At 45.7% G+C, this 17,040-nt stretch overlaps 1 protein-coding gene across 1 annotated transcript in view; it reads right to left on the reverse strand.

The window, feature by feature from the left end:
- SEC63 (SEC63 homolog, protein translocation regulator) overlaps nucleotides 1–16,623 on the reverse strand; it is a 31,650-nt gene extending 15,027 nt beyond the window's left edge. Inside the window, exons 1-8 of the mRNA XM_038760928.1 lie at nucleotides 16,467–16,623; nucleotides 5,636–5,735; nucleotides 4,623–4,737; nucleotides 3,961–4,073; nucleotides 3,163–3,224; nucleotides 2,584–2,642; nucleotides 1,868–1,918; nucleotides 1,166–1,274 (exon numbers count right to left, since the gene is read on the reverse strand). Coding sequence (XP_038616856.1) covers nucleotides 1,166–1,274; nucleotides 1,868–1,918; nucleotides 2,584–2,642; nucleotides 3,163–3,224; nucleotides 3,961–4,073; nucleotides 4,623–4,737; nucleotides 5,636–5,735; nucleotides 16,467–16,590 — 733 coding nt within the window. The 5' untranslated portion in view covers nucleotides 16,591–16,623. The remainder of the gene's footprint in view (nucleotides 1–1,165; nucleotides 1,275–1,867; nucleotides 1,919–2,583; nucleotides 2,643–3,162; nucleotides 3,225–3,960; nucleotides 4,074–4,622; nucleotides 4,738–5,635; nucleotides 5,736–16,466) is intronic.
- Nucleotides 16,624–17,040: the final 417 nt, after the last annotated feature.

Here is a 17,040-nt window from a genome sequence, read left to right on the forward strand (position 1 = left end):
ATGGGAACAAATGACAAATCAGAGGCAATCCAGAAACATGATCAACTAGAATCAAATCACTATCCTAAAAACCATTTGTGATTTTTGATAACCATCAGAAATACCAGTAAATAATTCATGATATGTCTTTCTTGGTCCCGTAAAAAGAGTACTGTTTTGGCAAGCAGGAGATGTGAGTTTTAAGCCCTGTAGCTGGCTAAAGTGGGCACCTGCGCTGTGCAGTGAGCCGCCCACCTACTCACTCACTGCACTCTGTGCGCCAGAGGGATCACAACGGGCAGGGGCGAGAGAGGTACTCTGCAAACTAATAGCGCTAGAATCAATTCCTCCACATGGGTTCTCCAGCCCAGAATCTCAGAACCGAGGCCCAGTGTCGTTCCTGGTGGGAGACTCCATCACTGACAACTCAGTCTCCTTTTGAAAAGCCGTGACCAAACCACAATCGTGTAAGGGTAACTTTCTGTTGAGGGTGTAAGTTTATGATAGTGTGCTCCATTAACCTCTCTCCCCACCCCATCCCCCACCCAACATCACTCCGGAGAGACCCCATTGTGTGGAGGAAGGGATGCCCGTGGTCAGACTCACTATTCTGTAAAATATTCTGCAAAAAATTTCTGCCCCACAAAATCCAACAATCAGTACTAATTTCTATATGCTGACTGATACCAAGAGCACCTTTAAAACCAGCAAGCTTGAGTTTTCACAGGGTAATGAAAAACACAATCCAACAGGGAATGGGTTTATTGTACTGTACTCTCCTAAACACTTAGTACAGTGCTAGGCACACAGTAAGCACTCAATAAATACAACTGACTGACAAAATAGGTGCTCAAGAAATAAATGATGAATGAGTACAAAGTCATTTTATACATCACATAGTTATACTTTTTTCTAATATTTAATGATCTCTACTTCTATTCCTTCTCCACTGCTTTTAGAATGTGAACTCCTATACTCATTCATTCAACTGTATTTATTGGGGGTTATTCAGGGGATGGCTCCTCACATGGTAGGATGGTTGAACACACCACAGCAGGCTAAGACTGGAATAGTCAAATGTGCCAAACCCCAGTTCCTAGTGTTTGACCTTAAACAGTGAGTGAAGGTAAATCACAGAAGGCCATCATGCAGTTTCCCCTGCTTGCAGCTGCTTTATTTTACTCACGTTTCATATCCATATTTCTGGTTTTATAAACAAAATATGTATAGATCTGAGTTGTGCGAATTAAGATCTGGTCTCCACTATAGCGTATGGATCGATACCACCAAGAGCCCTGAAAAATAAATAAAACAAATATTGAGAAGAATTTCCTAATTAAATTTGCTACAAGATATAAAACTCGTAGTCATGATTAGTTTTGAGATGCAGAATTTATTTTCACCCAACACCAACACCCCACCAATACCCAAATTGGATTGAAAAGTCATTGCCTGACAGTCATTCAGGGCTACGATAAAAAGTAATTAGTCAACACTGCATTCTGACCAAACACAGACATGACTGGAGTATCTTCAATCCTACATGAACAAATGAAAAACAACTACAGCAAGTTTGGACTAAGTGTGAGGTAAGAAAAGGGCAGAAGAGATCATCTAGGGCCCCAGGTAACATGTTAGATCTAAGTATGCAGCAAAAATTATACATCACTTCCCCCAAGTGACCTTCTGTACCATCAAATGTCAGCAGAAAATGGCTCTTTTTATCCAATCCCTAAGAAATGCAGTTTGGTGGGCACTAATGCTTTTTATTTGCTACCACAATAAAGGAGCACAGAAAAGGCTATCTTAGCAATGGAGATTAAAGAATATACTACTAGCAAGTCCTTTCCCACAAAATTACAGTTTGGAATAAAGGTTTGAGACTTACCACAACAACGGGAAGGATCACCATAAACGCTAGTCCATATACCAGCAAAACCTGATCAAGGAGGAAGGAAAGGGAGAAGAAGGAGAGACTATAATTAACTGATCCTAAAGAATGTAAGCTCCTTGTGAGTAGGGAACATTGTCTACCAACTCTGTGAGAACTTAATACCAATGATTAATTGATAATGACTGACTGACCCACAGCAGACTAAAGATATCCACCCGTTCTTGGAATGATGCTTCAATTAAACAGTGGGCGAGGAGGCCTGCTTAGTGCTTGCTTAGCCCACTGGCACCTCACGGGCACTCAGTGTCAACAGCTGGGTGAGTAAGTGAATCTGGCAGGATTCCCGAGGACACAGTCACCAAGCTCCATCTCCCGTGAAGCCAAACAAGAGAACATTCCACTCACAAGACCTGAATTAAGGGATTGCTCTGGGCAGGCCACCACACTAACAGATGCAGCAGTGTGAACTCAGGGGGACAATTCACACCCCCCAAGCTTTTAATGTCACAACACATCCCAGCATAATATGGGCAGTAAAAGCTGACCTTTGCAATTCACCTGGTATGTGGGACGCACAGCTCTTTACCCAAAGTAGGTGCTGAATAAGTGCCGAGACAAACGCACTTTTTGAAACCCCAAAGTCAGCCAGGCAGTGTCACAGAAGGCTGAAGACATGGAGAGCATTAACTTGAGGTTTCATATTAACTCACCAAAATTGAGTTTTTCTGATCTACAATCCAAGCTGGCAGAGCAATTCCAAAACTCGTAGCTATATGGAGAAAAAAAACAATTTTGCTTGTTACATGACAGAAAGAGAGGAGGGTCAGACCAGGAGTGCATTTATGAAGTTTTACATTTCTCTAAAGGTGGAGAGGGAAAGCACTGAATTCCCTAGTCTGGGTGGTCCCACACCAAAATCTGGGGGGTGGTTTGAGGATTTTGGGGAGAAGGGTAGGACGGTTGATCTGCAATGGGAAGAGCAGAGAAGGGACCAACTCTCCACTCGAGTCACTTTTGAATTCCCCAGAACTGTGTGATCAAATTCCCATCCTGACACTGCCAAGCCACAGCCCACATAGTATCTTTTATTTCTCAGACCTTCCTGGACCTGAGTTCTCCAACATGAATTCTAAATGAATGAATGGTTTTGACACATCTCATCTCAAGTGTCTGACAAATAGGACGAATCCATCCCACTCTCAACCCTCACACCAGATTTAAGTCCCCCATGAAGGGTCCCTGATCTAGTCTAGACATCAGCCGTTTAGCACCTTGGGATCATCGTTTACCTTGGGGCCCATCCGGATTTCCAAACTCTTCCCAGTTTTTCCGAGACTCTTCATCGGTTAAACTAATTTCAAAAGACAATTGATCAAAAAGCTGAAAAATTAAGTGGAACTGCAGAGTTGTAAAAACACTCACACTGCACTAATAGCAACACACCTAGTTAATATGCCATCATCATAATAAAAATGTTTCAAGTTGGGGGAAGAGAGGAAGGGAAGGGAGTACAGGGGTTGGAAACAAAAAACAAACTTGGAGGGATAAACCCTCCAAATACAGCGGGATGGTGTGCCAGCAATCAAAATAGAAGATCAAGTAGAAAACTTTAAAAACAGAGTACGAAAAAGCACACCCACATGAACACAAAGAGGGAAGCAGGAGATAAGGCAAAAGAGCCTTAAAGTAGTCAATAGCAGAAGTTAAACCCAAACATTTCCATGGCTCCAAATTCACTTCCTGACCAGTTCTGGAATCTGGAAATCAAGTCAAAGCAGAGCATATATCACTTTCACAGGGACCCTTACAGATCCCTTGAATGATCAACTGCTTTCCCAATTTGTTCAGCAAAGATCCCCTCCGTCTCAGTGAATCACCTGAACTGTGTGACACTGCTGCTTGATTCCAGCAAACTATGGAGAGTCCTCCTCCAGATGGAGCTTCAAGGTGACCCTCTCAGTGGCCCCGGACACAGCTCTGGCTGGTCACCGATGAAGGAGCCTCTGGGTCTGAGAGATTTTCATAAAACTGGGACTCCTCCCCAAGAACCTCCTAATGAGTCCTCAGCCTGGAGCGCACACACTTACGCTGCATAGGCCTTCGCTATCCTCATGAACATCACTTCATCTCCGCCTTTGTCTGGGTGAAATTTAAGTGACAACAAACGGTACTGCTTTTTAATTTCTGCAACAGTTGCTCCCTAGAAGAAAAAGTTTTGCATTAAAAACAAATGCACTCATGCAGAGAATGATCCCCAATGCCTATAACTTGAAACAGGAGTTCCCTAATCAGCAGTCAAGGTAGGAAGGTAAGCCAGTCCCCAAGGAGGAACACACGCGGGCTGTAAGGAGTGTGTCCGTAGACTGCTACTTCTTAAACCCTGCAGTTTGCCACATCCTTCTGGGGACAACGGAAAGCACCACACCGAACACAGTCTCTAAATCTTTACAAAGTACATCTACTCACCTCCCCCAGAGGATTTCAAGTGAGAGAGCATGAGCCACCTGGCTGAGGGGCATTGGTACTTTCTGGAGTTCAAAGGAAGCAGGCCTGGCAGTGCCCAGGGAAGGGAAGAAGGGCCACTCCCGCAGCCTGGGTGAGCCCAAGGTCCTCGCAAGTGGCCCATCCCTGCCGCAAGGCTTTGCACCACGCCAGGTCTTCCCTGGCCCACACCAACAGTGGAGTGGGATCCAGCCACACCCATTTCACCCTGGTTAGATTCTACAGGCAGTTTCTCCCTGCTTCTTACCGGGTCCAAGTTTAAGACTTCATAAGGGTTGTATTCTTGATATTCTCTGTCTGTTTTGGAAACTTTGTATACCAGGAATAAAAACAATGCCCATCCGGCAAGCAGAATGACCTTCCTGTTTGAGAGAAAGATAGCAAGAAAGAAAGAAAAACAATCAAAAACCATGACAGGTACAGAGCATAAATAAATCCTCCAATTGCTCTAGAAAGACTGCCAAGATAAGTTCCACCCGGCCAGGAGGCCTGCCCTCCCTGGGCTGGCTCGGCTCAATGACATGGTCACTGCCGCCTCTCAGCCTCCGAAATCAAGGCCTCGGTGACCAATGGGCACAGGGCATTTTGGGTTCTTTCCAATAAACTATAATCTCAAAGGCAGATCAATCAATCGACAGCACTCTGCTAAACACTTGAGAAAGTACAATATCAATTAATCAATCATACTTATTGAGCACTTACTATATGCAGAGCACTGTACTTAATTTTTGGGAGAGTACAATACAACAAAATTAGCAGACATGTCCCATGCCCAAAATGAGCTTATCGGGGAGGCAGACGTTAATATGAATAAAATACAACTGAGTGAGCAGACACGCTCCCAGCCCACAGCAAGCTTTTGGTCTAGAGGGGTAGGCAGACATTAATGTACTCAAAGACTTGAGAGATGGGAGAAAAGTCCTCCAACCTCACAGTCCAATAGCCAAAACTCATCTTTGGCTTCAACCGCAGCTCATGTGTTGAGAGCAGGTGGCCCTTGGGGCTGTCTGAGTCTGTCAGAGTCTCCCAATTGGGCCAGTGAGGCAAAGATTAAGAATATTTTGCTAACCCAGCTCTAAAAGACCCTCCTCATGAGTTTGGGGTGGGAGAGTGGGGAGTGGTGTGCTTTCCTTTCCACTACCTTGAATTTAAGCGCCAACATACACCTCGATCACTTGAAAAACCAAACTCTCATCATTAAACTCTACTTCATACATGTAATGCATTAAAAAGAGCCAAACAGAAAAACTGTCCACTTACTTTATTGTAGGAATTATGTTTTGTTGAGGTTTTAGTAATCGCAGGCGATACCACATGCATCTTCCGTAAACTTTTCTTATGTTTTTTAATCGAATTTGCTCTATTAAAAGACAAGAAAAAGAGCAAGTTAATTGGAAGGTTCTCATACAGCATTTCCAATTGAAGGTCAAGCTTGCAGCTATTACTAATAATAATATAATAATAATAATAATATTTGTTAAGCACTTACTTTGTGAAAGCACTGGAATAGATATAAGCTAATCAGGTTGGACACAGTCCCTGACCCACATTCATTCATTCAATCATATTCGAGTGCTTACTGTGTGCAGAGCACTGTACTAAGTGCTTGGGAAATACAAGTCGGTAACATATGGGGCTCACAGTCTTAATCCCCATTTTAGAGATGAGGTAACAGCCACAGAGAAGTTAGTAATTATAATAATAATGAAGGTATTTGTTAAGTGCTTACTATGTGCCAAGCACTGTTCTAAGCACTAGGGTAAGCACTAGGGTAGATACAAGGTAATCAGGTTGTTGCACATGGGGCTCACTGTCTTAATCCCCATTTTACAGATGAAGTAACTGAGGCACAGAGAACTTAAGTGACTTGCCCAGGGTGGATGGAGGGAGGCAGAAGGGGGTTTGGGCTGCAGAGAACATAATGATGGAAAAGAATCACTGTGAGAGGACAGCAGCAAGCAGGTGAGGGACTGGGCAAGCAGGAGAAGCTGGGATTACTTTAAATCTAGTGAATCACTCCTTACGGATGGGAAATAGAAAATAGTATTGTGATTTGGGATATCAAATGAGCCCGCAAGAGAAAAAAATTAAAACCACAGCTTAGGGTAAAATGCCACTACCTTTTGACTGATCCGCCAGAAACAAGGAGAATGATTCACCTGCATGTTTTGAGGGGAAGTCTACATGCTGGCTTTCTCTCAATCCTGGGCTTCAAGATGTATTCACCCAGATAAAGTCTCCCATTCCAACACTTCTAGACCAATCTTCCAGATCTCGAAACCCCAATTTGTGCTCACAAATTCTTCAGGGACAGAGTTACTTCAAAGAAATAACTGGTCTCAAAGAATAGTTTGATTGCAAAGAAAAGATTCTCTGATTCTCTACCAACTAACATTTAAATCAAAGAGATTTGGCTCTTGGGGGATTTGTAATTTCAGTTTCCGGAGACACCCGCAACTTCCAGAATTTGTGGGCAGGTGTAAGAGCACTGTAGAGTCAAAATGAAAACTGAGTGAAATGGTGAATGGATGAAGCTGCCATTCTATGCGGCTACACTGTATGCCCCTTATGGGCAGGAAACATGTCCTCCAAATCTGTTACACTGTACTCTCCCAAGCACTTTTAACAAAGTGCTCTGAGCACAGTAAGAACCCAATATGACTGACTGGATTTCAGTTGTTTCCTTCTCTCCCTTGGAAGCCTCCGACCCTACAAAAATGTTTCAATCAATTGAACAAATTGGTTCAATTGGTTCTGAGCAAATCATGCCACCTCCACCACATTGCCAACCAACGATTCACTCTGTGCCCTCAGTAGATACTGATCACGGAATGTTTTCATGGGAGCACTGCAGACACCACAACTGCAAAGAGTCCAACAATCTAGTTCTCAAAGAAAAGATGGACTGCATTTTTTTTTATGGGCCTTTCTGAGAATCTGCTATTAAGGGACAAGGGCATCTGTCTGGGATCTCAAATCTTCACTCATTCTGTTTCACCACTCCTAAGATCTCACTGAGACCTTTCAGTATAGTGGGCTAACTCTGAAGAGTACTTCTGTATGGAAAGCTTTAAAAAGACCTAAAATTGGGTAAATTATCATTTTCTATTGCTTCAATAGGAAATTACTTACTAAGGGAATCACAGTGCTGGGTGGCTGGTGAACTGAAAATACAAATCCTAGATCGGTTATGCTCCTGGGTGTCCTCAACTTAATTAAAAATAATCTGCATGTTTTGCCTTTCCTGGGAGGAACAAGAAGTCTACAGAAGCTCACCTACACTTACAGGGGGAGAAAATGAAGGCCTTTTCTTTCAAGCAGCACATTTTGGGCAGCCTAGACATGAAGGCAGGGAGGCACAGACCACAGTTCCAGACCTGGTTCTGTTATGAACGCTACAACTAGAGTCTTGACCACTGGCCCCTACACCCCAGAGGGATGCTGGGTAAACATGTGAAAGTCTCTTTTGAACACTTAAATCACTAGAAAAACACAATGGTACTTCCTAGATGCCTATATCGAGTGTAACGCAATGCTCTAAGTACTTGGAAAAGCACAGCAGAAGCACAAGACATGGTCCTCTGCTCTCCATTCGTCTACAAGCCAATGGTGAAGACAGATACCCAAAAGTATTTAGAAACAATGGGAGCGGAAGGCAGGGCGAGGCTCCAATAGGAAGTAGAGAGCCTGTGCCAGGATGAAATCTGCAAAGCATGGAATATACAGATAAAAGTGTCGAGGATGGGGTGGAGACTATGTGAGTGGGCTGAGGCCAGCAGTGAGGCAGATGGAACTTGAAGGGCTACTGTCAAGCTCTCCTCCACATTTAAGATTACCCCATATTTCTTAGGTAGCAGTCGCAACCCCTGCTACCCCGACAGACAAGAGAACACAGCCGGAACATTTTTCGAGACAGTCGGCCCGTCGCCAGGATGTTCCTCCAAAACTACCCATGTCAGTCAGCTGACGCTAGAGTAGTTTGCTCTGCCTGCTCAGGAACTCTGAGAATGGGACCTGGAGTCTTGAAAATACTCCAGCTGGCAACATTTCCTAGAGACAAATAATGCAGGGAGTTTGTCTGTAATTAGCACTGACAATGCCTGTGGAATGTCCTCTGGGAACAAGGTGCCACACCATGCTCTTGAGAAAGTATGCTGCCTGCCTTCGAATAGCTTACTCTCTGCTACTTCACCCTTGAACTTGGATTTGCTCTCTTTAACCGCCCCCCCCCCCCCAGCCCCACAACACTTACGCATCTATCCATAATTTATTTATATTAATGCTTGTCTCCCCCTATAGACTGTAAGCTTGTTGTGGGCAGTGAACCTGTCTGCCAACTCTATTATACTGAACTCTCCCAAGCATTTAGTACAGCGCTCTGCACATAGTATGTGCTCAATAAGTACCGTTGATTGGTTGACTGACACTAAGCAGTCCTTCAGGTCAACAATCCTGTGAACAACCAGGCCTAAGAATGATGATAATATTTGTTAAGCGCTTACTATGTGCCAGATTTTTTTACTCAGCACTGAGGTGGATACAAGCAAATTGAGTTGGACAGTCCCTTACCATGTGGGGCTCACAGTCTCAATCCCTTTTACAGATGAAGTAACTGAAGCACAGAGAAGTGAAGGGATTTGCCAAGGTCACACAGCAGACAAGTGGCAGAGCCGGGATTAGACAGCTGCCATGAACAAAACTTAGTCTCAAATGAGAACATGTGCCCGAATGGCCGGCATCGCCGATTCCCTGGAGGCCTTTCCTTTGCCTGGTTCCCGGCTCCATTCGCAAAGTCAAGGCACTTATTACTCCTTTATGGACATTAACCTGCCTCCCTGGGTGCTTAAATCAATCAAATCAATCAATGATATTAATCAAGCACTCACTGTGTGCAGACCACTGTACTGAGCACTTAGGAAAGTACAATACAATGGAGGTGATGGGCACAATCTCTGCCCATGGAGAGTTTACAGTCTCAGAGGGGTCCAAAGCTAAGTGAGTTTCTCGAGGCCTAACTCTCAGAATCTCTCTGAGGACATTAGAATGGCAGACTATTAGAGGAGTGGATCTCCTCCACAGAAATGTCTTGATACCAACTCCAGCACTGAACTGAATAAATTCTCTTCTCCCCTTCCATTTTGAATTTAACAAACTTGATTGTGACATCAGCCTTAATAAAAGTTATTACTGATGGTTGTTCTAGAGAGAGGGAAAGTGGAGGGGAATGAACAACTTAATATTTTCCGCTAATAAAATACATTCCTGCTTTAAATTACCTTAGTTGACTGAACCACAGGAAGCTGTGAGGGTTTGAGTTGGGGGAATAGGACCTGGGGAGAAGAATGTCACCAAAGTGTAACAGAGTGATTCATATGTGAGAAGCAGCTTGGCCTAACAAAACTAGCCCAGGCCTGGGAGTTGGCAGACTGGGTCTAATCCAGGTCTTGCCTGCTGTGTGATTTTGGGCACGTTGATTCACTTCTCCATGCCTCAAGTTTCCCGATATGCAAAAAATGCATATGCAATATGCAAAATACCCGTTCTTGCTTCTCTTAGATTGCGAGCCCCAAATGGAACAGGTATCTATTCCAAAACTTAGTTTTCATTCATTCATTCAATCATTTTTACTGAGCTCTGTGTGCAGAGCACTGTACTAAGCGCTTGGAAAGTACAAAGAAATTACTTCAACACCACAATTATTAGTATTATAGCCTAAGGGATGGATTCAAAGCTTTATTACGGTCACGTCTCCAAGAGGCCTTCTCCAATTAAGCCCTCTTTTCCCTGGCTCCCTTTCCTTTCTGCATTGTCTAGGCACTTGGATCTGTGACCTTTGGGCACCAGACATTTGCTCCACCATCAGCCCCACAGCACTTCATATGCACACCTATAAATTATATATTATAAATTATTTATTCACATTAATGTCTATCTCCCCCTCTAGACTGTAAGCATATTGTGTTTACCAACATGTTTACCAACTCTGTGATACTGTGCTCTCCCAAGCACTCAGCACAGTGTGCTGCACACAGTAAGTGCTCAAACACCATTGATGGTGGTGATAATGATGACACGATTAAAAAAGAATACTAGGATATACCCAACACAATAACTGACAGCTTGACAGAAGGTAACTTCAAATTATCAAGAAAATTAAAGTTCTTCCACATGTCCCGTGTCTTTCCCTGAACAAATTTTGTTTACGACACCCTCAAAGTTTTAGATCAATCAATGGTATTTACTGAACACTTACTGCGTGCAGAGCACTGCACCAAGCACCTGGGAGGGTACGACGTAACAGTTGGTAGACATATTCCCACCCCACAAAGGAACTCGCAGTCTAGATAGCATTAAAGATCCCGAGCCGAACATGCCTCTCAGTGGTGTCTCCTGTCAAGAACGCTGGATGGGTCTAGGGCCAGAGCTTGCAGCTCACTCAAGGTCCAGAGCCTTCTGCTCACTCCAACTTGGTAGAAGACGAATGGAGGCAAATGATAATTGCAAAATACCCTTTCCGAAGGCTTGGTGAACGCATCTTTTCCCACGTCTTTCCATTGCACAAATTCTCTTCTGCTATAGCTTGCCCTTCTTTGAGAATCTGCTCAGTCAACTTACTTCATAAATAACCTGGCGGCTACCAGAACAGGGTAAACGGGACTCTCGGCCACCCCAAATGAGCATTTGCTGCAACTGCCCTCCACATACCAGATTAGACAAAACCTCAACTGTGGAGCAACTGCATTTATGACCCTCCTTGAATCGGGAAGAGTTTAACTCATGTTCCCGACTTGGCAGGGATTTTGAGGTCTGGAGCAAGCTATTAGCCTCTCCAAATCTCCAATGTCCCTGTTTTGTGCCAAGGGTGCTAAAGAGCCTTTAATGTGCCTGGGAGCCTATTACAAAACACTGAATCTGGGTGACACAACAAAAAATAACTTGGTCCCCTTGGAAACTTGAGGTTTAATCTGCCGCTCAGAACAGAAATCTGGGTCTGACAGTTATCTATATTTGATAATGCATTTAACCTCTGATTGAAAAGAGCTTTTGTTACAGATGCAGTCCTTGGGAAGATAAAAAAGAATCCAGGCAGCAGGGACATAAATCCATTTCAATTTATATCCTTGAACACATCTTGCTCCCATTGAACATTCCTTATTTGGTATTGAAAAAAATCAAAATTAGGTCAGTCACAGCCAGTCCCTACTTTCACCATCCTGAATGATAATAGCCTTCTAAATGCATCAAAACCAACAGTATCCTGTGTGCCACTTAACTTAGAAATTATCTTAATGCAAATTTTATTGTGCAAACTAACTCATACAACTGGCCGAGGTCAACTATTTTGGGACATTAAGTTAGGCTCATGGTCAGAGTGGCATTCACATTAAGTTAGGCTCATGGTCAGTGTGGAGTTTCTGCAGTCACTACTGCAGTGAAAGGATCATCGTCACATTGGCCGAGAACTCTACCGTACACAGCGAAAGATCGTAAGTCCCGTCAACCCATTTTCACAGCTTTGAAAATTCAATTTTAAACTGTCTTTTGTCTGCAGCGAGGCCTTGCCACAGGCAACACCCAATGCACCACAGAAAGTCTGTTTTTCCATCTGAGGGGCAGGGGCATGTCAAGCTGCCTGCAGCCTTGCCACGACGTGAAAGTTGGGGCTGGAGCACAAGGGTCAAGGGCATGAAGGAGTGGAGCAGAGCAGGAGCAGAGCACAGCAGAGCCGTCCTTGGTTGAGTTGCAAGACTGGCCAACCACTTTCCAGCCCTTTCCCGCTCACAATGGACAGGCTGAAGAGCTAATCAAGTTTGGCGCCAGTCCTTAGAAGTGGTGAATGTGAAAGATGAAGTGTGTAGGGGGAGTGGGGGGAGAAAAGGGGGCAATACCACAAATGAAGCAATACTAAAATTATGTTACAAACTGACATGCAAACACCAGGGTCTTAGAACACTTCAAATTCAGGATGAAATGGTGACGTGTCTTTGAAATTAGTGAGGCTTCTCTAGACAGGATCCTAACTCAATTATGAAGGCAATGGAGTCATAGGTGAAAATACTCCACAAACCTACCCTAGTCATGTCAGCCCAGCACCTATTTCTAGCCATTGCAAATTTATTTCTGCCCCTCCTCAGCGCTTGTATCTACATGTATATAAATACTTGTCTGCCTCCCTCATTTCTAGACTGTGAGCCCACTGTTGGGTAGGAACCGTCTCTATATGTTGCCAACTTGTACTTCCCAAGAGCTTAGTACAGTGTTCTGCAAACAGTAAGCACTCAATAAATATGATTGATTAGAACATAAGCTCCTCCTTGTAAGCAGGAAACGCATGCTAGGCTTCTCATCTATTTTCCCAGAGGTTTGATATGGTATATTGCACCCAGTGGGCACTCAATCAATAAATACCACTACAGTTACTACTAATACTTACTATTATTATTGTCACTTATATTTATTAAGTGCTTATTGGGTGCCAAGTACTACGGCAGGTACAAGATAATCAGCTGCAGACATAGTCCTTGACCTACATGGGGTTCAAAATCTAAGTAAGGGGGGAGAAAAGGAACTGACTTCCTATTTTGCAGATGAGGAAACTAAGGCATGGAGAAGCAAATTGGCTTGATCAAGGTCCCACAGAAGCGCAGGTAGGTGATTGAGCCAGGATTAGAAACAGGGTCCTTGCTCTACCCACTAGACCATGCTGCTTCTACTCCTACTGCTGCAACTGCTCCACAAGAGCACAGTCGACTTGGACATAAGAAGGTGGACAACACTTTTACCAGCATCTGCCCAACTTCATAGCCTTCAATTCTACTGTATTCTCCCCCAAGGATCTAGTACAGTACTCTACACAGTAAGCTCGTTATGGGCAGGGAAAGTGTCAGCTAATTCTTGTATTGTACAGTGCTCTGTACATAGTAAGTGCTCAATAAATTCCACTGATTGATTGCTCGCTCTGCTCACCGTTTGTGCTCAATTAATATTACTGACTGCTTTCCTTCCATCACTCAGATCTCATCACCATGCACAGGAAACTGACAAGATTCTGACCCCAGCAGTACTAATGATGTTAAGTGCTTTCTGTGTGCAGAGCATTATACTAAAAGCTGGGAAAGAGACAGTTGGGAATCAGACACTGTCACTGTCCCATCCCCGGCCTCTCCTTGCCCCCCAGTGCCCAGGTTTGCTTTTATTTCATCCACAAAGGCACAACAGTCTAAAATTCTGTAAGAACAGCTATTACAGGGAGGCTTTTTCACTTAAACATTATATTGAATCCTATTAACCAGATTGGTCAAGAAAATACGGTCATTAATTGTTTCTAAATTTGATTTCAGTTCTTTTATCGGACTGGGAATTCCACACATGGCTCTCTGTCTTGACAGTCTGTTTTTGATGTGAATCACAGCTTCCCACCGCCATGCCTCAAACGCGGTGGAGACCATGGGCAGCCTAGCTATGCATTTGACTTTTCAATTCACACTAACGGAATCACAGCAATACTTTTAGCGGAAAAGGCTTGCACACTCGGCATTTTTGTTATGGCTGTTTACTTGTATTGTTGTCTGCCTGCCCCTCCCTACACTGTGAGCCTGTTGTGGGCAGGGATCGTCTCTATTACTGTACTGTACTTTCCAAGTGCTTAATACAACGCTCTGCACACAGTAAGCGCTCAATACATGTGATTGAACTGTACTGAATAGTTTTTGTCACAAAGGTTCCCATCGGGGATTGCTTGCTGCCTCGTCACTCTTTGAGGGATCCCTTCAGCTGCCATATGTCCTAGTAGAGGGCCGCAAATGGGATTAATCAATCAATCAATCGTATTTATTGAGCACTTACTGTGTGCAGAGCACTGTACTAAGCGCTTGGGAAGTACAAGTTGGCAACATATAGAGACAGTCCCTACCCAACAGTGGGCTAACAGATTAAACTATTAAAAGTTAAACCCTTCCCAAGGAACCCGGGTATACACCACGCATGTTTTTTGGCAAGAAATACTCAGAGCAAACAATGCGCTCTCTCAAAATCACCAATGGGACAGTTAAGACGAGTATTAGTTAATCTGCAGGCTTGCAGTTATTTTCTTCATACTACAAAGAAGAAAACGCCGGGAAGGGAAGTGACTCGCCAGTTTCATCCGGCCGCGCTTCCACGGCAGCGGCCTCCCGGCTCAACAAGGGATCCGGGAACCCACTGGGAAAATCAAAGCACAGGGAGAAGCAGTGGGGCTTGGAGGAATGAGCCCGGCCATTGATTTATTTTATTTGTACATATTTATTCTATTTACTTTATTTTGTTAATATGTTTTGCTTTGTTGTCTGTCTCCCCCTTCTAGACTGTGAGCCCGCTGATGGGCAAGGACCGTCTCTATATGTTGCCAACTTGTACTTCCCAAGCGCTTAATACAGTGCTCTGCACACAGTAAGATCTCAATAAATACGATTGAATGAATGGATGAATGAGTCGGAGGACGTGAGTTCTAATAATCCCGGCTCCGTCACTTGTCCGCTGTGTGGTCTCGGGCAAGCCACTGAACTTCTCCGGGCCTCAGTTCCCTCCTCTGTAAAATGGGGGTTCATTCATTCATTCAATCGTATTCATTGGGCGCTTACTGTGTGCAGAGCACTGCACTAAGCGCTTGGGAAGTACAAGTTGGCAACACGTAGAGACGGTCCCTACCCAAAAGTGGGATCACAGTCTAGAAGACTGGGAGCCCCACGTGGGTCAACCTGATTCCCCTGCGCCTACCCCGGCGCTTAGAAAAGTGCTTGGCACATAGGAAGCGTTTAACAAATACCATAATGATAATAATAAGTGAGGCCGGCGCTGGGCCCTCCCGGGAACCGCCCTGGCCGGACCTCCGGCTCGGGGGGGCGAGGGAACGACGACATAACGTCTGGAGCAACAGCCGCAGCAGGGGAAGCGGGCCGGGGGAGGACCCGGGCCCCAAACCGAGGAGGAGGAGGAGGAGGAGGAGGAGGAGGCGGCGGCACGAAGACGGAGGGACCGGCGGCGGGTCGTCCGGGACCCCGGGCCCGGAGGCAGAAACTCCGGGGAAGGACACCTGGCCAATCAATCAATCGTATTTATTGAGCGCTTACTGTGTGCAGAACACTGTACCAAGTGCTTGGGAAGTACAAGCTGGCAACATATCGAGACAGTCCCTACCCAAGAGCGGGCTCACAGTCTAGAAGGGGGAGACAGAGAACAAAACCAAACATACTGACAAAATAAAATAAATAGAATAGATAGGTACAAGTAAAATAAATAGAGTAATAAATGTGTACAAACATATATACAGGTGCTGTGGGGAAGGGAAGGAGTTAAGATGGGGGGATGGAGAGGGGGACGAGGGGGAGAGGAAGGAAGGGGCTCAGTCTGGGAAGGCCTCCTGGAGGAGGTGAGCTCTCAGTAGGGCCTTGAAGGAAGGAATTGATCATTTATTGAGCGCTGTGTGCAGAGCACTGTACTAAGGGCTTGGGAAGTACAAGCTGGCAACACATAGAGTCCCTACCCAACAGTGGGCTCACAGCCTAGAAGGGGGAGACAGAGAACAAAACCAAATATACTAACAAAACAAAATAAATAGAATAGATATGTAGAAGATAAATAGAGTAATAAATACGTACAAACATACATACAGGTGCTGTGGGGAAGGGAAGGAGGTAAGATGGGGAGATGGAGAGGGGGACGAGGGGGAGAGGAAGGAAGGGGATAAGTGTGGGAAGGCCTCCTGGAGGAGGTGAGCTCTCAGTAGGGCCTTGAAGGGAGAAAGAGAGCTAGCTGGGCGGATGGGCAGCGGAGGCCCGGCCGGCCGGCCTGACGGACAACGGGGAGCTACGCGGGGCCCCGGGGAAGGAGAGAGGGAGGGAGAGAGGGAGGGGGCCACGGGGTGCGTGTCTGCGGGTCGCGGTCACAGGGTCGGCGGGGTCTGCGTCAGCCAGGAGGGCGGCCTGCAGGAGGAGGCCAGCGGAGGCCGGCTCGGGCCGGTCCGGTCCGGTCCGGTCCGGTCCGCTCCCGTCCGACGAAGAGAACGGTCGCGGGCCCGGCCCGGCCCGGCCCGGCCCTGCCGGAGCGCACTCACCGGCGTTTTGGTCCCGAGGCCAAAGGTAGTAGGTGGCCGGGATCACGATGAGCCCCACGAAGGAGGTGAGGAAGTAGAAGAAGGTGTTCCCGCTGTCATCGTACTGGAACTGCTGCCCGGCCATTGCGACCGCAACCCCACAGCCGCCCCCGCCGCGCCCCCCGCCTCCCCCTCCCCTTCCTCATGAAAAGACACGACGCCGACGTCATTCTCGCGAGAACGGAGTTCCTCTCGCGAGGACGAACGCTCCCCGCCCCGTCCCCTAGCAGACGTGGCGTAGCGTGGTGACGTCACGCCGCCGTACGTCCCTACGTCTCCCTCGGTCGGCCTGGTGGACTAGTTTTGCTTCGGGGAGCGTCGTCGTGAGGTATAGAAGGGGCAGAGTGGTGTTTTAATCAATCAATCAATCAATCGTATTTATTGAGCGCTTACTGTGTGCAGAGCACTGTACGAAGCTCTTGCCTCAGTGGAAAGAGCCCGGGCTTTGGAGTCAGAGGTCATGGGTTCAAATCCCGGCTCTGCCACTTGTCAGCTGTGTGACTTTGGGCAAGTCACTTAACTTCCCTGGGCCACA

Source organism: Tachyglossus aculeatus, chromosome 19, assembly GCF_015852505.1.
Source record: "Tachyglossus aculeatus isolate mTacAcu1 chromosome 19, mTacAcu1.pri, whole genome shotgun sequence".
Classification (NCBI taxonomy): domain Eukaryota; kingdom Metazoa; phylum Chordata; class Mammalia; order Monotremata; family Tachyglossidae; genus Tachyglossus; species Tachyglossus aculeatus.